A 22,288-nucleotide genomic window follows, 5' to 3' on the forward strand; every position below is an offset into this window, starting at 1 on the left:
CTGCTTTTAATGCTATTGAAAAAATTCTTTTAAAAATACAGAAACAGCAGACTATTAATTTGATTGGGCATCAAATTAACACAGTCGTCCATATAGGGCAATTTCCATCTTAGAACTGGAGAGTTACTAAAAAAGTAAGTATCTCTTAATGATTAGTTTTAATTTTGAATTCTAACCTGACACATTTAGGCCTTGCCTTGGTAACAATTCCAAGTTCTTTGTTGGATTTTTTTTTTTTTCCTTTTGAGAGAAAATCAATTGTTCAATGAGGTCATATAGTGACCCTCAAATCAATCTTCCCTATCAGATGTGAATAAATTTAAGGACAGGAAAGAAATATTTCAATGTTTGTAAACCAAGCATATAGCACAGAGCTGGTATAAGCTTGTCAATCAGTAAATATTTATGGAACAAGCAGATGAGCATCTGAAAATGTAGTAAAACTTAAAAAATAAAACTTTGATTTAGTGGTATTTCCCAAAGCAAAAGAGCAGCTTGGTATTTTTGTTGTCATATGTAAATATTCTTTCCTCTACAGTATTCTCCTCATACTTAGAATATGTGTATTTAACAAATATGCCACTGGATATGATAGCATATCCTATGATACCAGCACTGAGGAGGTTGACGCAATAGGATCATAAGTTCCAAGCCAGCCTGGACTACTTAGCCAGACATTGTCCCAATATGCCTTCCTCGCAAACAGCAACAAATTTAAGAAACTAGAGTGTTTTGTAGTTTAATTTGAAATCATAAGTTCTTGAAATTGAATTATAACCTGATAAGTGGTTATAAATTTATGTTTGGCTATTTGACAGAATGATTTAGGATAAGTTGGCAAACTCCAAATTATTACATAAATACTGTGGTCTTAGGAAACTTTATAGTAGTAATATGAGAGTAGGGAGGAAAGCATCAGGAAGTACTGTGGTTAGTGGAAGTTGGGGTTATGCCTGACAGTGGGGTTTGGAGTTAACTGGGTATAGGGCTGAGAGGGAGTAGGCAACAGTGGTATCGTGAAGTCACATAATTCTGGGACCACCATTCAGTTATGTCCTGGGAGATGCCATTCATGAAAAGTACAGTGTGTATAGGAGATGGGAAGTCATTTAGGGAATTAGAAACAAAGCAGTTTGTCCGTAGAGTGGCTACAAGAGGAAATATGTTGGGAAATACAGCACAAGGAGGAAATGGAGATTCTGATATTGCCATCTACACCCTGAAGGAGCTTTCATTAGAGTGGAATTATTTGTTAGGCCTATGTTACCATTTATTCTAGTGTCCATTTTAGAAGAATAGAAACAAGATTAGGATTCACTGGAAACAGATAAGGTAGAGAATACCATGCTATATATCATCCATTTGCCATCCATCCATTCATGCTGTCTTGTTTTTTTCGAGGCAGGCTCTCACTATAGCATAGGCCGACTCTGTAGCCCAGGTTGCCCCTGAATTCAGGGTGATCCTCCTACTTCAGTCTCCTGAGTATTAGGATTAATGATGTATTTATTTTTAATGGAAGTGGAAGCAGTCCTGGGCAGTAAGTAGGGAAATTTCTTCTTTTAAACATAGATCAGATAGTTAAGCTAACCTAAAACATAATTTGGAATATCAGAAAAGGAGATGAGGAGAAACATCAATTAATGAAGAGTATGCTGTTTGCAATTTTTTTATAGATCGCTTTAAATATCATATTGTTAAGCAAATCTTCTCTGGAGGAGACCAAACTTTTGTACTTTGCTCCAAGTATGAGGTAAATTTTTCTTTTGATTATTACTTTGGGTTAGAATAATGGTGCAGCAATACTTATTTAAGAAATAATTACATAGAAGTAGCATTACTCTTTGTTTCTAACAATTGTATCCTATTAAAGTAAGCAAACTAAACTTCGAAGTAAATTCCATTTGATTCCTTTAATATGCTAATCATTTTCTTGCTATTCTAATGGTAGAATTCTAGTTTATAATTTGAAATTATTTATATCCATATTTGTTCCAAAAGAAATTTAAGGATTTTTAGAGGATTTGTGTATTTTCCTGTATCTTTAAAAATATTTTATGTATTTATTTGTGAGCAGAGAAGAAGAGAAAGAGTAAGAGTGAGTGCATGGGCACACCAGGGCCTCTTGCCTCTGCAAATGAACTCCAGATGTATGTGTCATTTTGTGCACCTGGCCATGGGCACTAAGGAATTGAACCTGAGCTGGCAGGCTTTGCAAGCAAGCACCTTTAACTGTTGAACCACCCCCCCAGCCCTATTTTCCTATCTTCTTTTTCACTATTAAGTACTTACAGCTTCTGGGTATTTGGAACTTAGTGGGCTTGTTTATTTGATGTGGTTCAATATATAATACATAATATATAATAACAGATATCAAACATTTCAGTTTGTTTTATTTATAGTAGCATGCCAAAATTCACTCCTCTTGTCTCCTGCATCAGTGTATCAGATAAACCAGAAGAACATAGTATCTTTCAGGGTTTAAGGTCCAGGGTAGGTCCAAGAATCTAAGACAATTTATTTAGTTCATCCTGTTCTTCCTGGCTACAGACATGTCATTTAGAAAAAGTTCAATAGATTTTTGCAGCCCTGAATCCCCTTTCTGTCCTCTCTTCTTCCCTACACTCCTTTCACGTAACAAATACTTAAGTGGGACAATACAGGGTGCATTAAAGGAACCCTAAGGTAATTATGGTGGCTTTTATGGGGTATTCCCCACAAACTTATGTGTTCTGGATGCTTGATCCCCACCTGGTGGCAGTTTGGGAGGTGGAGCCTTGAAGGAGTAGGCATGTTTCTTGGGGAGGACTTGAAGTTTATTAACCCCTACGTTGCAAGTGTTATTTGTCTCATTCTCCTGCTGCCATTGTCCTCCTGATGTTGGCAAGGAGGTGATGTCCAGTCTCTGCTCTACCTTTTCTCTGCTATTATGAAGCTTCCCCTTGAGACAAAGAAACTAGATTTCTTAGTTTGTAATTCTAGATTCTTGTAGGAAAAGGTCTGGCAAAGCAGCAGCAGCTTGGATGGCTGAGTCTGACAGCAGGTGTGTTCCAGGTCACTTGCTTCAGCCATCTGGCTTCACTTATCTGGTGTGAATTGCTGTTTTGACCTGTTTCAGGTTCTGCTTCAGAATCCATTTCTGTAAGAAATTGACTTGAATAGTGTTGTCCAACTTTTATTTTTCTGTAAAATTCAACATATTCAACATAAAATTTAGTGTCCTTCCTTTTACAAATATAGAATCTGATATATATATATATATATATATATATATATATATACACATACATACATACACACACACACATATACATACATATATATATATATATAGTTGAATTTTAAATTTATTTACAGTGTTAGACATGGAAAATAACATATTGATGAAAAAGAAATAAATTTACAGAGACAGGGTAGGTTAAAGTTGAAGCAACTGGCAAGAGATACTATGCATTCAAAATTTAAGATAACAAAGAAATTAGAAGTTAAAAATAAGATGAAATGTTACTTTAAAAGGCAAACCTCACTGTATATTTATTTATTTATTTTAAATATTTTATTTATTTACTTGAAAGAGAGATGCAGAAATAGGCAGGGAGAGAGAGAGAAAGAATGGGCATGCCAGGGCCTCTAGCCACTTCAGATGAACTCCAGATGCATATGCCCCCTTGTGTATCTGGCTTACATGGGTCCTGGGGAATCGAACCTGAGTCCTTTGGCTTTGTAGGCAAGTGCCTTATCTGCTAGCCCATCCCTCCAGCCATATTTATTTATTTTTGAGACAGGGTCTTGCATTCCTGCCTTGGCTGGCCTGGTGCTTTCTGTCTAGCCCAGGCTTACTTTGAACTCACAGCAGTCCTTCTGCCTCAGCCTGCTTGAGTGCTGTGATTATATGTGTGCACCATCATACTTGTCACCTGTTTCTTTGTAAATTAAAAATGTACACACATTTAGTTAAACGTTAGTCATATGCATCAGTTACTTTCTCATTTCCGTGAACAAATACTTGACCTGAAGTAATTTAGGGTATGAAAGGCTTATTTTGGCATACAGTTTCAGAGGGTAGAGTTCATTATGGCAAGGAAGGCATGGCAAGAAAGGAAAGCTGGCATCATGTTGCAAACAGGGAGCAGGAAGAACAGTAGGTAGGCCAGGTTACAAAACCTCAAGATCCATCTTCCAGTGACCCACCTCCTCCAGCAAGGTTGCACCTCCTACAGGTTGCACTGGCTTCCCAAACAGCGCCACTTTACTGGGGACAAATATTCAAATACATGTGCCTATGGGGGACAGTTTACACTTAAACCACAGCACCATACATGTTTGTTTAGATACAGAGACTGATAATTATATGCTAAGATATTTCCTATGGCTGAAGACAAAGAACAAATGCGTATGTAGCAATAGCCTCCATTTGTATATAATGATGACAGTGTTGGCCTTATGAAGGAAGAAGAGCGGAGAAGAGTTAGCAAGCTAAGTTTCCTTCATCGAAAATCCCCAAGACCAGGAAAGAGGTGTTTCAGATGTTCAATTTTTTTGATTTTGAAATATTTGCATAAACATAATAAAATATCCTGGGGCTAAGACTCAAGTCTAAACATGAAACTCACCTGTGTTTTACATACAACTTACATACATCCGGGAGGTAATAGTTTAAATAATTTTGTACATGAATTAACATTTCATGGTGTGGGATTTTCTACTTGCACTGCCATTATCAGAAGTTTTATATTTTGAAGGATTTCAGATATTTTTTTTTAAATTAAAGATGGTCCACCTGTATCCACATATTCCTTTGCTATATTTGATTCTAGTTCTTGGCAATTCAGTGAGTGTGAATCATAGCCTTACCTTTTTTATTTTTAAATTATGTTCTCTGGAGAGGGCTGAAGAGGGAAGGTGGTTGAAATTGTTAGAAGTAAGTGTGTGTGTGTGTGTGTACACACTTGTGCAGGCATGTACACATGTTTGCCTCAAAGCCTCTTGACACCTATTGAGTCAGCTTCTTGTTGTTGGAACAAGCACCAGACCAGAAGAGGCTTATGGGAGGAAAGGTTTATTTCAAGCTTTCAAATTCAAAGGAGAACACCACCAATGGCAGAAGGAGCTGACTCCTTCCATAGATACAAGCAGAGAGACACCACCAAACAGCTAGAAAACACCAAACAGCAACGAAGAGCCAGAGCTCAAACCACTCCACACACCTAAAGCAAGGTTTCCATATCCACTTTCAAATGTTTCTAAGGGCTGGACTCCAAGATCTGTCCTCAGTGACATACCTCTTCCCCAGTAGGGCTCTGCTCACTGGAGACTCAGGTTTCAAGCCTGAGTCTGTGGAGCCATACATTCAAACTACCACATTCTTTAGACTCATGTCCATTTCATAATGCAAATTGCATCTAGTACAGCTTCAAACCAATAAGTGCAATCAATTTTAAGACTGTTCTAAAGTCTTAAGTCTATTCTGAGATTTAAGACTGTCTCTTAGCTGTGAGTCCTATAAAATCAAAACAAGTTATATGCTTCCAAACACACAATACACAGGATCAACAATTCCATTCCAAAAAGGCATAACAAGCTGAGACTGGACCAATATAAAACCAGTAACTAATAGGCAAACTTCAAACAGTTCAACTCTGACATCCATTACCAGTGATGAAAAGTGTCTGGATTTCTGATTCTGCCCCTTTAGCTTTGCTGAGTAGCCAGGGATAACTTCCATTCCAAGCCACCAGCTGTCCATGGCAAACATTGCACAGTCTTGGTAAATCCAAAACATCTTTGGGTTTCCACTATAAACCACAGTCTATCCTCTCAGTTCTATATAATAGCCTTTTTTTTTTTTTCTTTCTATACAGGGACTTCACCTTACTTCACAATGTTGCATCTTTTCAGCTAGTTCCTGGAACTGATTCTCTTCATACAGTGGCCTTACTGGACCTATATATAGGGATTAAACCCTGTTTCACATGTTGCATTTCAGCAGTGGCTTCTGGAATTATGTGTACCTCATGACCCACTTCCCTGAATTTTTCATGCTTCCAAAACAAACACTACTGTGTGACATAGCTAAATTTGTTAATCCACTGGGAAAATAAATCTTGACCTTGAAGAGCAGGATATGCATTTAGAATTCTCCCTTTAAGTGAATTCATTACAAAGCAAAAGTTTGGCATGGGTGGATCTCATCTTCAGGCATCTTTCCTACTGTCCCAATGAAAAGCAATTGGCCCACCCTTTTTGGTGGAAATCAAATGACAGCTGGAGCGTTAGTAACCTAAACCCAGTCTAAGCACCAGAAACTATAACTTTAACCTGCTAGTTATTTTTTTCCTGTGATGAATCATACATCTTTCAGTACTATACCTTCTGTCAAGCACACCAGTACATTACTTTTAAATTCAACCTTGATCAAACTCTTAGGGCATTGGTGGAAGTACACAGCCAGCATTTCATGCCAGTAGCTAAGTCTCAAAAAGGTTTGTTCCTTCCCCTTTGAAAGTTCATAAACCAAGCCTTCACAGACCACAATTTTCCTAGCATTTAGCATTTTCAAACTCATAAGAATAGTCCACAAAATTTCACTTACCACACTGTAAGGCTTCTCTAGCCCCAATACCAAGTCCTTTCACATTCCTGTAGCACACAAGTTCCAAAAGACCAAAATCCACATGGTCAGGTTCATTGCAGCAACTACCCTGCTTCTCTGGCACCAGTTTTTACAGTTACAACCTTCTGTTGCTGGCATAAAGCACCAACCAAAAACAGCTTATGGGAGGAAAGGGTTTATTTCAGGATTAGAAATTCCAGAGGAACACCACTAATGGTGGAGGAAACTGGGTCACTTCCATACATACATGCAGAAAGATACCATCAAATAGCCATCAATCACAAAGAGCTAGAGTTCAAACTGCTCCGCATAGAGAGGACAGGACTCCAGATCCACCCCCAACCACACCTAAGGGATGGACTCCAATATCTGCCCACAGTGAAATACCTCTTCCCCTATAGGGCTCCACCCACTGGAGACTCAGGTTTCAAGCCCAAGTTTATGGGGCCATACATTCAGACTACCATACTACCTGATGCAGTGCTCTCTCTTTTTCCCTTTTTTTGGCACATTGAACATCGATACAGTGATTCTTGGCCATGGCTGCTTATTAGAATCACCTGGGAACTTTGAAAACTAGAACTTTAGTGTTTCTAACTTACTGGAGAAGAATATGACTTGACCATCAGAATGTTTTAAAAGTTCTCCAGGTGATCCAAAGTTACAGACACAGTCAAGAAAAAATTGAAATAGTACAATTTTTCCCCCTTTGATCTATGTGTAACTAGCAATTATGGAGAGCTAGAGGTGTAGTGCAGTGGTCAAATGTTTGGCCTACCACATGGGAAGTCCTGTGTTGATCCCAGAACCCAAGGGGAAAAATTATGCTTTTTTCTTTCATCTGTGGTTTATTGAACATGATGACAATAGTTTAAAGTCTACATATTTTTTTTTTTGGAAGCTTGTGTTATTTTTGGTGTGCAGTTGCCCCTTTAGATTAAAGAAATAATTGAAATTTACATAGCAATAATGGTTTTAAAACAAAGATGAAAGGAAAGAAAGACTACTGGGTATATGCAGAAGTGTCCATTTTGGCCTAAGAATTTCTTTGATATCATTTGAGATTATTTTTGCCCCTTCATTATATGTCTGTGGTCATTTTAGGAGAATAGTGCAGAGAACCAGATAAGCTGAGGTGTGTTTCAGGTCCTTGCTCTGTAACTCACAACTACAGCAAAGTAACCAGAAAAATTTACTTTGAAAGTTATAGTATATGTATAAGTACAAAAGAGGACAAAATAGTCTATAAATTAATGGTTGGCTAGTTTAATATTCCTTTTCCATTTTTATTAAAGCACTGTTAACTTTTCCTTAGTTCTAGATCATGAACAAATATGAAAATAAGTTGAAAACAAGCAATTTGGGAGAAATGAAAGGACCTGTAATGCTTCTTTCAAACTGTCACTGGATAAATAATGTTTAGTGCTAGACAGGGATTGGGGTTTTCAAGGCCATTCTTGACATCTCTGTCACTTTTTTCATAAATTTGTAAGTATATACTTGGAGATATAAATTAAGAAGCACCAAATTTTCATAAATTATTTGCAATACAGATTATAACTAAACTCTGACTTTTTTTTTTTTTTTTTTTTTTTTTTTTTTTTATCTTTTAGAGGCAGGGCCTCATGTAGCCCAGTCTGGCCTTGAGAACTCACTATGTTGTTGAGGATGACCTTGAACTTCCAATCCTCCTCCCTCTAACTACCAAGTGCTGAGATTACAGGTGTGTGCCACCACACTTGGCTTAAACTGGCTTTTTAAAACAATATATTTTATTAGAGTTTAGTGACCATTATGGCAAGAATCTGATCCTTGATGTTATAGTGACTCAAAGCAAGAGGGAAAGAGTTCTTTAAAAAAGCTTGCATTGAGTTGGTGTTTATAGGAAACAGACTTTGAGGTTTAAAGTTTTGGAGATTGTGCTCTCTGGAAGAACATCTAATCAGGGGTGAAGGAAACAGAAGTTGAACTTCAATTTCCTTGCAATATTCCCATGGAGGGCTCTAAAGCTTGGGTGGTCATTCAGCTAGGCCTGGGCTGAGACCAGGGATCTGAGCTTTTGTAGCATACCTTTCTGACACTGAATATAAAATGGTGAAGCAATGGCAAGGGCAAGAGCAGCCCAGGTGTGAGCTGGCAGAACCAACACTGCCAGCATTGGGGGTGGAGGAGCGAGCGCAGGGGTGGGCATGCGGGTGGAACACTACTGCTTCAACTAGTGAGACAGTGTGGACGGTGCATGAGGGAGGACAGGAGAAAATATCTATGATGTATCACTTCTCTTTTTACTGTTATATTTAATTCTCCAGAATTCTTCTCCTGCTGTTGACTTCAGGACTGTGAACCAAGCGCAATATACCAGTTTAATAAATGATGAAACCTTAGCAGTTTGGAGACAAAAACTCTCAGAACACAACAGTGCAAATACAATCAAGTATGTGGTTGCTTGCCTTCGTACTTTCCAAAGTGTATTGGAGCTTAGTGATGTTCCCTGCTTCCATGTTGAGATTACAAATATAGATGGAGTTTGATGGAATCAATTTTTGAACATTTGTTCAGGGGTTCATCTCAGGCACCAATGACACAGTGAGTTACTCCCCAGTTCTCACACAGCCTGCCTTGAGCAGTGTAGCCCTTAAAATTCTGTCTGAGGTGGCCCTGAGTTGGCCTTTTGGTTGAGAGAATTCTGAAGTATGTTGTATGTCTCCAGTGGATTTCTTCACATTGACGTTCCACAGGATTTTTATTCTTAGAAAGCTGCTACTTCATCAAATCTGAGTAACTACCAGCATTTTGCCATTCATTGATTATTGATATGGTAAATTAGTGTGTGTTTGGGGGGGGTAAGTATAATAGAAATGTGGAGGTTTTATATCAAGTTTATTTTACTTTTAAGATTGTTTTGTGTACATTTTTACATATTTTCGTTGGCTTTCCTCAGTGTTTCCTTTTTTGCCCCCCTGCAGTCTAATTCTTGGGAATGAATAATTCATTCCTGTCTGTGTAATTAAGGTTGTCATTCTAAGAAATGTGCATAATAAATCTTACTTTATGATTGAGATTGTTCTAAGGCAAATAACCAGGATCCTGAACTTTGGAGTCCTTTGTCTAGTAACTTTCTGAGTGAGGTGACCTTGAGAAGAAGCCTGAGCAGCTCTACAGCAGCTCTTATATTCCTTTATCCTTAGGGGCTATGCCAAAGAGATCAAGGTGGAAGGCAAGTGGGAAGAAAGAGGCCTGGGGCTGGTCAGTGGGGGAACTGTGACATTATGTTTTACCAGTGGTTCTATTTTCGTATTTGTAAAATGCAGGGATGGAAGAAATGTTCTATAAAGATCTTATTTTTCACCTACATGCCATGGTAACAAAAATACTTTTGTTCTCCTTCCTAGCTATATACATGTTTTACTATTTTTCCTTCCTCTTTATAGTAAATAAGAGGATCCAACTTCCTGACAAGCAGTTTCATTCTGGGTCCTCAGAAACTAGCTATTTTCACAGCTCCTATATAACATAGGTAATAGAAGTAAATACTCCTTTTTCTAAATTTTAGTTTCTCAGGCAACAAAATAAGAGGAAATGGTTATGTAATTACTAATTTACAAAGATAATTTCTGTGATTGGGAAACAAGAATTCAGCTTCTTTGGTTTTATTTTGTTTTCAATGAATGGTACTGTGAGGATGTCCAAGATGGGTATTAGAAGCAATAATTTTTCTTGTAAGGGTTTTAATACTTTAAAAAATACAACATAACTCATGGAAAACTTTTCTTATCTATTTTGAGATGTGACACAATGTGTCTATAAAGCAAGGCTGCGTTTTCGGAAAGTACTAATAAAACAGATTTGCCTAAGGAGTTTACTAGGTATATGACTAATTTATTGCTGGTACAAAATTATTTGTATCATCTTTTTTTCCATTTTCTTTCTTTTTTTTGAGTAGTGGTGTTGTTCAGATCTTGTCTTCTGCAGCCTGTTGGAATGGAAGTTTTCTGGAAAAAAAGTAAGTTACTTACAGTCTTAGAAAAAACTTACATATATAGCCGGGTGTGGTGGCGCACGCCTTTAATCCCAGCACTTGGGAGGCAGAGGTAGGAGGATCGCCATGAGTTCGAGGCCACCCTGAGACTCCTTAGTGAATTCCAGGTCAGCCTAGGCTACAGTGAGACCCTACCTCAAAAAAAAAAAAGAAAAAAACTTACATATATAAATCCTACCCACCTATATAAATATTGAAGGTTGAGAAAGATTCTGTTCTTCTTGATGGTGGTTAGCCCTAATTCAATGTAAAGCTAACATTTTCATAAAAACTTGAATGGCTAGCAAGGATATCTGAGAGGACAGCATGAAGGATGAGGCAGAGTCATGTCTAGTTGTCAGAGAAGCATATTACCACAGAGAAACTATAACTTTGGAAGAACTGGTATCATTCAAAGTTAGAATTTCAGGATATTCTAAAATGTTACTCCCATCTGATGTGCATGGTTTGTTCTTAATCTTTAAATGATTTCCTTGGTTTCTTTAGTTTGCTTTTCCTCTCTCTCTCTCTTTTTTTTTTTTTATTATTTTTCATGATAAATGAGCTTATGGAGAAGTTTCCAGCAAATTTCAGGGGTTCCTTGGAGTCAGGCCTAGTGCAACTCGTCCAGAAATTATATTTGAGGCTGAACTCCTAGGCAGCAAATAGAACATTTCTTTGCTTGGCCTTATCCCTTCTGTATATCCCCCCTCAGGAACCCGATGCCACAGCTGGATCTTCCCAAAGGTGGGGATCCTCCCATGATTCTAGATCCTGATCTATTCTTAGTGCTTTTCTACGATTTACCAGGCTGACCAGGTTTCAAGATGAGTGTGTTGTGTTACTCATCTTTCTGTTACTGTAACAAATACCTGATATAATTTAAAAAGAGGAAACCATTGTTTTGGCTTATGGTTTCAGCATTTTCATTCCATGGTGAGTTAGCCACATTCCTTTTGGGCTGGTGATGAGGAGTATGTCATAGCAAGAGAGGATGCCAGAAGGAAGCTACTCACCTTATACTGGCTAGAAAGTAAGAGAGACAGGAAGAGGCTAGGGTCCCAATACCCTTTTCAAAAGCATAACCTAAGTGACATGCCTTCTTTACACTTCACCAACTAAAAGTTCTGCCCTTCCCAAAAGTTCCACAGGCTGGGGACCAATCTTCCACACATGAGCCCTTAGCAGATGCTTGTGTTCCAGAGTATAGCTATGAGGAGACTAAACCAAGGAGAGGGTAGAGGGAGAAAAGGGTGAATATGGGAGGAATATGTTCAGTAAAACAGATACTTGCATTAAATATCTTTTGTGATATAGTACCATGTACAAAATGAAACATGTAAAACAATAAAGGGATAGTAGTGCATTAGACTTTAGTTTTGTGTGTGATTCCAAACCCTACCTCTCAACCCACATCTTAGAATTTTTAAGAGGGATAAAATCAGGAGTGGTGATATTACTTTACTTGCCTCTTATGAAAAGGTCCTAGGTTCAATTTCCAACCTTAAAACAGAAACAACAAATAAGATGAATGGCTGGATGGATCAGAGGGGATTTACTGAGGGAGCCGGCCCATATAATTATGGGGAATATTATGGGGAAAATATGCTGTTTGCAAGTTAGGACAGTAGGGGAGCTATTAGTGTCCTGAGTAGTAGTCTAAAGCCTCAACCAAGGAAGCTGGTGGTATAACTCTTAGCCTGGGGCCAAAGGCATTGGAAGCCCAGGGGAGAAGGATTTCTCAGGTCCAAGTCCCAGTGTCTAAAGGCCAGAAACCTGCAGTTCTGATGTCCAAGGCAGGAGAAGGTTGTTCCAGTACCTGGACAGTGAGAGTGCCTTTTCCTCTGCCTTATATTTGGCCCTAAGCCAATTGTACAGTCCTCGCCCACATTGGTTTAGGGGGATCATCTTGACTCAGTCCCCAGGTTCAAATGCTAATTTCATCTGGAAACACAAGCATGCCTAGAAATAGTGCTTTGCCAGCTACTGGGGGATCCTGTAATACAGATAAGTTGACATTGAAAATTAACAGTATATCTCTGGTTGAGTTGTAAGAGATCACTTCAGAAAGGCTTGTTAGAGATTTTCTTTTAATTACATGTAGGTTTTTTGTTTATCTGTTTAGAATTGATGAACATTTTAAAACAAGTCCCAAAATTCCCGGGATTGATCTGAACTCAACAAGGGTTCTATTTGAGAAGTTGATGAACTCTCAGCACTCTGTGATTCTAGAGCAGGTAGGATGTTGTTTGCATATACAAAATGTGTTTTGCATTAAGACATCCATCTTTGAAAAGAAAAGAAGCAATATGAAGACATAATGTACAAATCTTACTTTTGTGAACAGAGTAATTTTGGGAGTTTGGCCTACCTTTTGTTTTCCTTTTGGCTTAAATGTTCTGCAGACATTGACTCTCTAAAATATCAGGTCTGTGTGGGTGGTAATTCTTGTTACGCTTTTTCTTGAATGTGTTCTGTAACCCTGGCCCAGCGCCTGGTTCATGGTTCATGGTTGTTCCATGTACACTGAATAAATAATGGTCAAAAAGCTGCCATTAAATAGCTTATGATTTAGAGATGAGTTAGTAAGATGTCAACTATGTTTGAATTTTTCATTGTTCTTTTCTCTCTTACAGATCTTAAATAGCTTTGAAAGTTGCCTCATTCCCCAGTTGTCAAGTTCACCACCAGATGTTGAAGCAATGAGAATCTATTTAATCTTACCTGAGTTTCCCCTGCTCCAGGATTCCAAGTATTACATAACATTGACTATTCCCTTGGCAATGGCCATTCTGAGGCTGGATACAAACCCTAGCAAAGTATTAGGTGAATTTACTAAACTCCATATTAGTGGTTTTGTGCTTATTTATTATGGCTCTTATTGGATTGGATCTTGGGCTACATACTGCTCAGGCCACATTCACCTGAAGCAGCCTTTCTCTTCCCAACCCCACAGCTGCTGGGAAGAACCAACAGGCACACTTCTGTGACTGCGACTCCCACAAACAGCTAAGCAACCTCTCTAAGTCATTGGGTCCTAAGTGGCCAGTGGCTGTAGACAACCCATCACATATGATGCGTACACAGCAGCTAACCTCCACAGCAACCACTCCTCAAAGAGTGACTTCTCTATCACAGGCCTGAGCCATGTGTGCCCAAGTTCCCCATGTTCTAGTGTCCCCCACATTTTCCAAATCACACATTAACATGATGGTACAAGATCTTTCTACTTCTTCAAAGGAACATCTTCTGTTCCTCTGGGTAGTCTGAAGTCCTCTCCTTTCTGTTCTTCAGACCCTGGCATTGTTTAGCATTCATGAATCTTGTGGCCTCAAGGAACAGTCCAATGCATTTTCTCTGTCTCAAATCTGACCATACAATTGCTATTTATTTATCTCTAACATCTAAACCTTTTTTGTTGTTGCTAACTTCTAGCTAACTCTATATTCAGTTAGGGCAAACAGAACTGTTCTTTAGTCAACGTGAAACAATTCATGACAGATTAATCCTGATTTTGAAATACTCATATTCATCCTTAAGCTACTTTTTTCCCTCCCACATTCACCTGCATTTAATATTGCCTTAAAATTTAGTATCTATCTCTGTCTTTCTTTAATACCTAATTCTGGGGGTGGAACAAAATGAACAGCTTTGGTGATACAGAGAAATCCAGGAAAGGACAGGTGACTTAGTGGGAACTTACAAGTGTTTGTTTTGTGTTTCTTTCTTAGGACAGTTGAGACTACACTGATTTTTGCAGGCTCCGGACACTCTGCTGAGCTAAGAACCTTCTGTTCCTCAGTGAACTGGAGAGTGTCTCACGGGAGCAGCACCTGAGATGTTTTCATTAATCAAGCGCAGAAAGTCTATCACCTGGCTTTGTGTTTTTTCCCTCCCCTGGTAATTTTTTAGGTATTTGTTGCAACTCAGTGATTTCTGTGTTCCAGGTGCCTGGGGATAGTACTTAACTATGATTTCTCACTTCACTGTTGCTTCCACCTTTACACAGGAGTTAAAAGTAGAAACATAATGAAATCATTAGTAATGTGTTCATACTTAATGGTCTTAAGATCATAAGCCTTTAGGCACATATTTTTCAAGTCTTTCTAATAGTCTTGAGTAGAGTGGTGACAGTCTTCAAAAGAATACTATCCAAATTTGAGATTCAAAAATTTTGTAAGTTTTTAGATGACAACACATAATTATCTAATTTTATACGTGGTTTCTTTTTAGTTTCTGAAAAATAAAATTTAAAAGAACACCTCAAAGTCAAAATCCTGATAGGTTTTGGGGTTCACAATGGAGGACCAAGATTGAGGGTTTCTTGGATCTAAGACTTTATTGTAATGGACAGGGAGAAAGGGGACACAATTAGCTAGATAGATAATAGAAATGTATAAATAGATGATAGACAGAACAGAGGGCAGGGCAGAAAGGGGGAATTGTATGCACCTGACACAGAGAGCGGAAAAGAGAAAAAGGAGCAGGGAGAAGGTTTTATGGGAAGGAGGGAAACTGCTCTGTGTGGAAGAGGGCGAAGCCCTGAGTGGTGTGTAGACGTGTGGGTCTGGAGGAAGGTGATCTTTCCTCCTCTCAGCCCAGAGGTATCTTAATTACTATATCAGGAGACAGTCCCAGAGTTCCCAGGTCTAGCATGAGCAGGTGACAGGGGAAAGAAGAGGGATAGGTAGAGAGCTCTGGGACTCTTAACAAATAGGTGCCCATCATACAGACAGAATAGTTGTCAGTATTTGTCCTTTTCATTTGATCCTCCCACTTACTTTTTAATATTTGATGGAATGTATATATATATAGCCTTTTATGTGGGGGAGTGAGAGTGAGAACAAGAGCGAGCAAGTGAGTGTCTGTGCGAGTGACAAATTGGCACACTGGGGCCTTCAGCCACTGCAGTCAAACTCCAGATATACGCGTCACCTTGTATGCATGTGCGACCTTGCACACTTGTGTCATTTTGTGCGTCTGACTTTTATGGGACCTGGAGAGTCAAATATGGGTCTTTAGACTTTCCAGGCAAGCACCTTAACTGTGAAGCTATCTCTCCAGTCCTTCTATTTTTACTGTTCAAAACGTATGTTTATTTATTTGTAAGCAGAGAGATAAAAGAGAAACATACACACACACACACACACACACACACACACACACACACACACACAGACAGGGAGAGAATGGGCACACTAGAGCCTTTAGCCACTGCAAACAAACCCAGATGCATGTGCCACTGTGCATCTGGCTCTACATGGTAATTGAACTGTAGTCATTAGGCTTTGCAGGCAAATGCTTTAACCATTGAGGAGTCTCTCCAGCCCTTGCTGGAATATTTTAAATAAACAAAATCTCATATAATATTTCATTGTTTAAATATCTCAGTATGGCTGACTTTATCTTTAACAAAAAAGCCAGTAGTATAACCTTCTCTGATTATGAAAGCATTGTTTACAGAGAAATATTTAAAAAAAAACTGATTATGCCTCATGAAGGAAGGGAATGGTTTCCATGTTGATCCTCTCCTAGGAGGAGGTTACAGTTGCATTCCTGGTACAGAATTTTACAAGTAGCTGAGAACAGTGTTGTGAGGACATGAATGCTATTTGAGTAATACATGCTTCCTGCCCAGAATATGCATGTGTGGTTCCTCTGTGCAGTTTGGAATTGAAATTTCAGGTTAGCTTTCAGCATGAGTCTTTGAAAAGCATCAAATCAAATATAAAAGAAAGAAAAAAAATTTGGAGATTCTCAAATATCTGCTGCTCTTTTAAGAAAAGTAGTAATGGTTTCTTTTAAAAGTCAGTTTGGGGAAACTGTGTTTTAGTCTGATGTTTACCTTCTGGCCATAGGAGTTTGAGCTAACAGGAAGGAGATGTACAAAATATTGTTCAAGATTATGTGTTAAAGCATCTTCCTTCCCTGCTCTCTCTCTCCCTTCTTCCTCCTCCCTCCCTCTTTCTCTCTTCCTTCCTTCCTTTCTTAGATAACTGGTGGTCTCAAGTATGCCCAAAATATTTCATGAAGCTGGTGAACCTCTATAAAGGTGCAGTTCTTTACCTGCTGAGAGGAAGAAAGACATTCTTAATTCCTGTACTCTTTAACAAGTACATTACAGCAGCTCTCCGGCTCTTGGAGAAGTTATATAAGGTAAGCATAGGAGGAGCTGGTGGGGAGGAGTGAATGGATGCTAGCGTGATGTGTCCTCCTGGAGCTTTCTCTGGGAAGCCATCTTCCTGTTCTTTGCTTTTAATTGTTCTTATTTTGTCCATCATTAGGTAAATCTTAAAGTGAAGCATGTAGAATATGATGCATTTTACATTCCTGAGATTTCCAGTCTCGTAGACATTCAAGAAGACTACCTCATGTGGTTTTTGCATCAAGCAGGGATGGTAAGAATTCATGTAAAGCATATTTCTAAATTTTTTCTAATTGTTTTATACATGTGTATTTTTAAATTTTATTTTTGAAAGTTTTATGCAATGTTCTTTGATCATATTCACCCCTATTACCCTCTCTTATCTCTCTTGTACTTTTCAATCCCTTCTTCCCAGCTAGTCCTCGTATTTCTATGTCATTTTGTTTGTTTGTGCATATTATTGCTTGATGAGCATGGGTGGAGGGTTATTTACTATCATATGGGTGACTTACTACACCACTGAATAAAATATCTCCCCCTTCACTGGCAACCATGAGCCTCTCTTCCATCCACTGAGAAATGTTAATAGGCCCAGTCTTGTGCAGGCAACCATAGCTGCTTTGAACTTACAAGCATAATGTTTATGACATCTTCAGAGGACAGGAGTCCTCCTCATCCTTTGGCTCTTAACATTTTTACTTCCTTCTCTCCCACTATGTTCACTGGGCCTTACAGGAAGTGATATATGTATGTGTCTTGTTTAGGGATAAGCACTCAACAGTGACTTATTCTCTGCACTTCGGCCAGTTGTGAGTTTGTATTAGCTCCCTGCTGCAGAAAGAAGCTTCTTTGACCAAGGCCAAGAGCAGCATAGTCTTCAAAGGCTAGAGGAGTGTGCAGGTGTTGCCCAAGCATAGCTTAAAGTGGTAGCCCTTTTGTTTAGAGTATGTAAGCACACAACATCACATCTGAGCTGGGTAGTTTTTGTCTTTGATGTCTTTGCCATGACTGTCTTCCACACAGTTGGCTTTTGATTCTTGAAACTTGGAAGTGCTTTAGGTAATCATAAATGTCATAAGGAGTCATAAATGAGTACCAGTTACCAACATTAAAAAAAAAATCAGTGTATCTGTGGTTGGGGATGCAACTTAGTTGTAAAGTATGTGCTTTGCATGCTCTAGGCCCTTGGTATGATCTCTGGCTCCATATAAACAAAAGAAAAATGGTATTTAAAGTATTCAAAATAATAAACAAAGTGGAGTGAATGGTGGTTGCCAGGAGAAATATTGAGACAGTGAGAAATGGAGTTGTTATTTAACTAATATATAGTACAGGTTTTCAAGGTGATAAAGCTCTCAAGTTTTGAAGTACAATAGTGTGAAATCTTTTTTTTTTTTTTTTAAGTCCCATGTTTCTCAGCCTGGCCTTGAACTTGCTATATAGCTGAGGATTAACTTGAACTCCTGATCCTCTTGCTTCTACCTTCCAGAGTACTGAAATTAGAAGTATGAGCCACCACACCTGGTTTTTATGTGGTGCTAGGGATCAAACTCAGGACTTAGCACCATACCTGGTTTTATGTAGTGCTAGTGATTGGACCGAGGGCTTCCTGCATGCCTGATAAGCCCTCTACCAACTGAGGCACATCCCCAGCATGTGTGTATATTCTTAACACTGCTGAGCTATACATATAAAAAGAGTAAAGATGGCAAATTTTATGTTCTGCATTTGTTTTTTAACACAACTTTAAAAATCAAGACATGAAAATATTAATTTCCAGCCTTTTATGGAACTTGGAAGATCTGACAACATATCCTGTCTTCCAGCTGGCACCTGCTGTTTGGAGTTTTGTAGCTGATCCTTAGATGAGGTTTCTGTGGCTACCATCCTCACTATAGGCTGACTTATTCACTTGAGGATTGTTTTCTAAATCATATGATGGTTTGCTCATTTTATGTCAGTTGCCTAGCCCCTAGGCTACTTTTGCTTTAGGACTAGTGTGGGAAAATGTCACATATCCTTGGCCCAGCACTCACAGTGTGTTAGTATATAGACTCAATGGACTGTGGATTCCTGTCTGCCACCCAGGCATGGAGGAATTGCTGTTTGATGGCAAACTGGTTTGGGAAATGTGCAAAACTCTTTAGGACCTCCCCCATCTGCAACATATGTGCAAATTTGAGACATGTCATAAAACAGAATGATAATTTGGTTATTATATTTGGTGAAGCTATGTATAATAGATTCATCTGAGATGAGTCCTTTGCCACTTTAGCCAAGTTATCATGAATACTTGGGTGATATTTTCCCTATAGGGTTTTTGTAGGTCAACAGTGGTCTCTAAAGATAAGTCATTTAAATAGGTTTATTTTTAAAAATTATTTATTTATTTATTGAGAGAGAATGGGCATGCCAGGGCCTTTAGTAATTGCATACAAACTCCAGACTCATGTGCCACCCTGAGCATCTGGCTTATGTGGGTCTTAGAGAATTGAACCTGGACATAGATTTCTCAGGCAAGCTCCTTAACCACTAAACCATCTCTATAGCCCTAAATAGGTTTATTTAAGTAAACAGCAAAATCATTTTCTTTGTCAAGTAATAGATGACCAGAGTGATACAAAGTTCTATTTCCTCCTTTAGAAAACTTTTAAAGTGGCACAGGGCTATATTTTTAATAAGATTTTATTATTCTGAAAAGCAAAATACTTTTCAATAAAAAATAGTGTCTAAAAGGGTAGATATGAGGAATATAATGAATTTCAGTCTTAATAAATTACAAAATTATAAAAAAAAGGAGTCTGTTTTCCACCAATTTATGAATAGTAAGGCACTAAAATAAGCCTTAGTAAATTATTTAGGTGAACTACTTTGATTCCAGATAAGAAAATGGAAGCCTGAGAAATTAAGCTATTTTTTTCATTAAGTCACCTAGATATAAAAGCCAGTTTTTGATCTCCGTTTTACCTTTCTATGTCTTGATCCTGAAATACAGTAATTTTAACAAATTCAAATTCTTTTAGACCCTAAAAAGGAGTTTTTTTGTGTTAAAATGTAGATTGTGGTCTCTGAATTAAGGTATTTGAACAACTTTTACCTTTATTTTTTTATTGATTTTTTTCGAGGTAGGGCCTCACTCTAGCCAGGCTGACCTGGAACTCTGTAGTCTCTGTAGTCAAACTTGCAGTGATCTTTCTACCTCTGCTTCCTGAGTGCTGGGCTCTAAGGCATGTACCATGTCTGACTTTTTACCAGTTTTTTTTTTTTTTTCCCCAGTTTTTATAGTTCCTTTCTCTTACCATGCATTTGTTAAGCAAGTATCAGGTCTCAAATAATAGATCTCATCTTTTTTTTCAGTAGTTAAGGCAGCTACTATAGCAAGATTTTTGTGATTTCTGTGAAAGTTTTTCTATTGTATAACATAGAGATCAATTATAAAGTGAAGGTTAAGTTTCTCAATATCTTAGATTTTTCTTAATAGCATTTCATGTATTGTTTTTGATTATTTTTGTTTCTGTAATATAAAAATAGTGACTAATAAATGGATTTGTTGTTAGGTGTTCATGTTGGAACCAAGGAAATAAAGCATATAGCACAGAGCCTGTACTTTATTCAAATCACAGTACTTAGTGAATGATTGTGGCTTTAGACAAGTTACACAATTTCTTTGGGTTCACGTCCTCCTTTGTGAATGAGAATTGTACTAGTATTGTGAGAATTAAATGAGAAGAAACATGGAAAGTTCCTCTAGCAGAGTGTCATGTCTGACGTGTGAGGAGTTCTCTGTAACTATTTTCCACTAGGCACTTCTTGAGTACCTACACATTTCTTGACTATTCACTAAGGGTGGGGTTCTGGTCTAAATATAGTATGTCCCTTTGCTGATTATTTATCTCAGTGCAGAGATTGCACAGAAAAGAAATCAAAAAGGGATGGCATTGCACATGCACACAGAGGGATGGTTCTAAAGTGCTCATGTTAGGAAGGGGCAGTAGTGTTTTGTCTTCCTTGGTGTATGTGGCGTATGAACATGTGTACACATAACTCATGTGTGGAAGGCAAGGAAGGATGTTGGGTCCTCTATTGCTCTTCTGCCATATTTATTTGTGAAAGAGTTGCTCACTGAACCTGGAGCTCACTGAGGAATATATGGAGTGTCTTTCTGTATTGCTCTTCTGCCTTATTTTCTAGAGACAGCCACTGAACCGGTAGCCTGCCATTTTTCAATTAGATTGACTTCCTAGAGAGCCCCAGCAATCCTGTCTCTACTTTCCTCTGCACAGGGGTTACAATGGCTGTGTAGCCACATCTGGCTTTTTTTTAAAATTTAATTTATTAGTTTTCTTTTCAGTAAATATAGGCAGTTTGGTACCATTATTTAGGCTCATCTGTGCCATCTCTTCAACCCAACCATTAGACCCTCCTTGTTAATGAAAATGGGTCGTGCATTGTGGAGTTAGCCCCCAGTTATTGGTATGATAAATGTCTCTGCAAATCATGACCCAACATGTGACTCTGACATTCTTTCCGCCCCCTCTTCTGCAAAATTTCCCTGAGCCATGTTGGGTTCATTTTTGGTCTGCTTCAGTGCTGAGGTGGTGGGGGCCTCTGAGGCTCTGGCTCTCTGATTTGGTAGGAGTTGATTTTTCTCTGCATTGGTCTCCTTCCCCTTTGTGCTGGTATCCGGTTCACCGGAAAACATCACCCTTGCTTATTTCGCCAGTTGTCCTTAGTTTCAGTTGGGCCCCTTTTGAGGTATGTTGGGCAGTTCTCTCCTTAGGATCTGCATCTATCTGGAAAAGAGAAGCAGATTCTCCAACGGAGAGTAAGTTAGCACCCGGAAAATTGAGATAACACTTACTTTTTTGATAGACAGTTTGATAGGTGTAGGCCCTCTTATACCCCGTGATTGATGGTAGCTTGATATTGTAGAGTAGGCTTGTGTTTGGGTATGGTTCTGACTTGTTTCCCAGTTCCAGCTATGGGTCTAGTACCACTGAGTGGATCAGTTAGCCAAATCAAGAGCAATTGGTTCCTCACCATGGCTGTGTACCACTATTGCACTTGTGTGGACATCACATCCGGTTATCTGTTGCTAATTAGGTTAAACAGTGTGTTGCTTGGACAGATCTTGGTCATTTCCCCCAGTCGCCTATGTAGCACCTTCTGGCACTAGACATGCTGACTGTCTGGGGACTGACTCTCTCCTGGCTTCCAGCCATGTCATTCCATTTTATGCGTCAGCTGCGTATGGAGTCTTCAGCAATAGGGTCTTACCACTGGCCTTTGGTGGGTCATCAAGTACTCTGACAGAAGTCTGTCATTGTTTTGGGAAACCTTGTAGGTTTCTCTGATCAAAAGCTCATTGTGGATGGTAGGCCCAAGCTGGAAGTGGGGGTTACAGGTCAGTGTCCACTAAGAAATTGAGGAAAAACATAACTAATATACAAGAGTTAGAGAGGAGAGAGATAGAGGGGAGAGAGAGGGAGGGAAGATGTAGGAGATTTAGGTC

At 38.7% G+C, this 22,288-nt stretch overlaps 1 protein-coding gene across 3 annotated transcripts in view; it reads left to right on the forward strand.

Annotated features, from left to right (window-relative positions):
* Positions 1 to 22,288, forward strand: part of Herc3 (HECT and RLD domain containing E3 ubiquitin protein ligase 3) — a 161,431-nt gene that overhangs the window by 63,441 nt on the left and 75,702 nt on the right. For all 3 annotated transcript variants that reach the window (XM_004665418.2, XM_045143073.1, XM_045143074.1), the window contains 7 exons: positions 1,677 to 1,753; positions 8,923 to 9,047; positions 10,557 to 10,616; positions 12,757 to 12,868; positions 13,268 to 13,457; positions 16,624 to 16,787; positions 16,916 to 17,029. In XM_004665418.2, coding sequence (XP_004665475.1) covers positions 1,677 to 1,753; positions 8,923 to 9,047; positions 10,557 to 10,616; positions 12,757 to 12,868; positions 13,268 to 13,457; positions 16,624 to 16,787; positions 16,916 to 17,029 — 842 coding nt within the window. The remainder of the gene's footprint in view (positions 1 to 1,676; positions 1,754 to 8,922; positions 9,048 to 10,556; positions 10,617 to 12,756; positions 12,869 to 13,267; positions 13,458 to 16,623; positions 16,788 to 16,915; positions 17,030 to 22,288) is intronic.

The sequence above is a fragment of the Jaculus jaculus genome, chromosome 2 (genome assembly GCF_020740685.1).
Source record: "Jaculus jaculus isolate mJacJac1 chromosome 2, mJacJac1.mat.Y.cur, whole genome shotgun sequence".
NCBI classification, from domain to species: Eukaryota; Metazoa; Chordata; class Mammalia; order Rodentia; family Dipodidae; genus Jaculus; species Jaculus jaculus.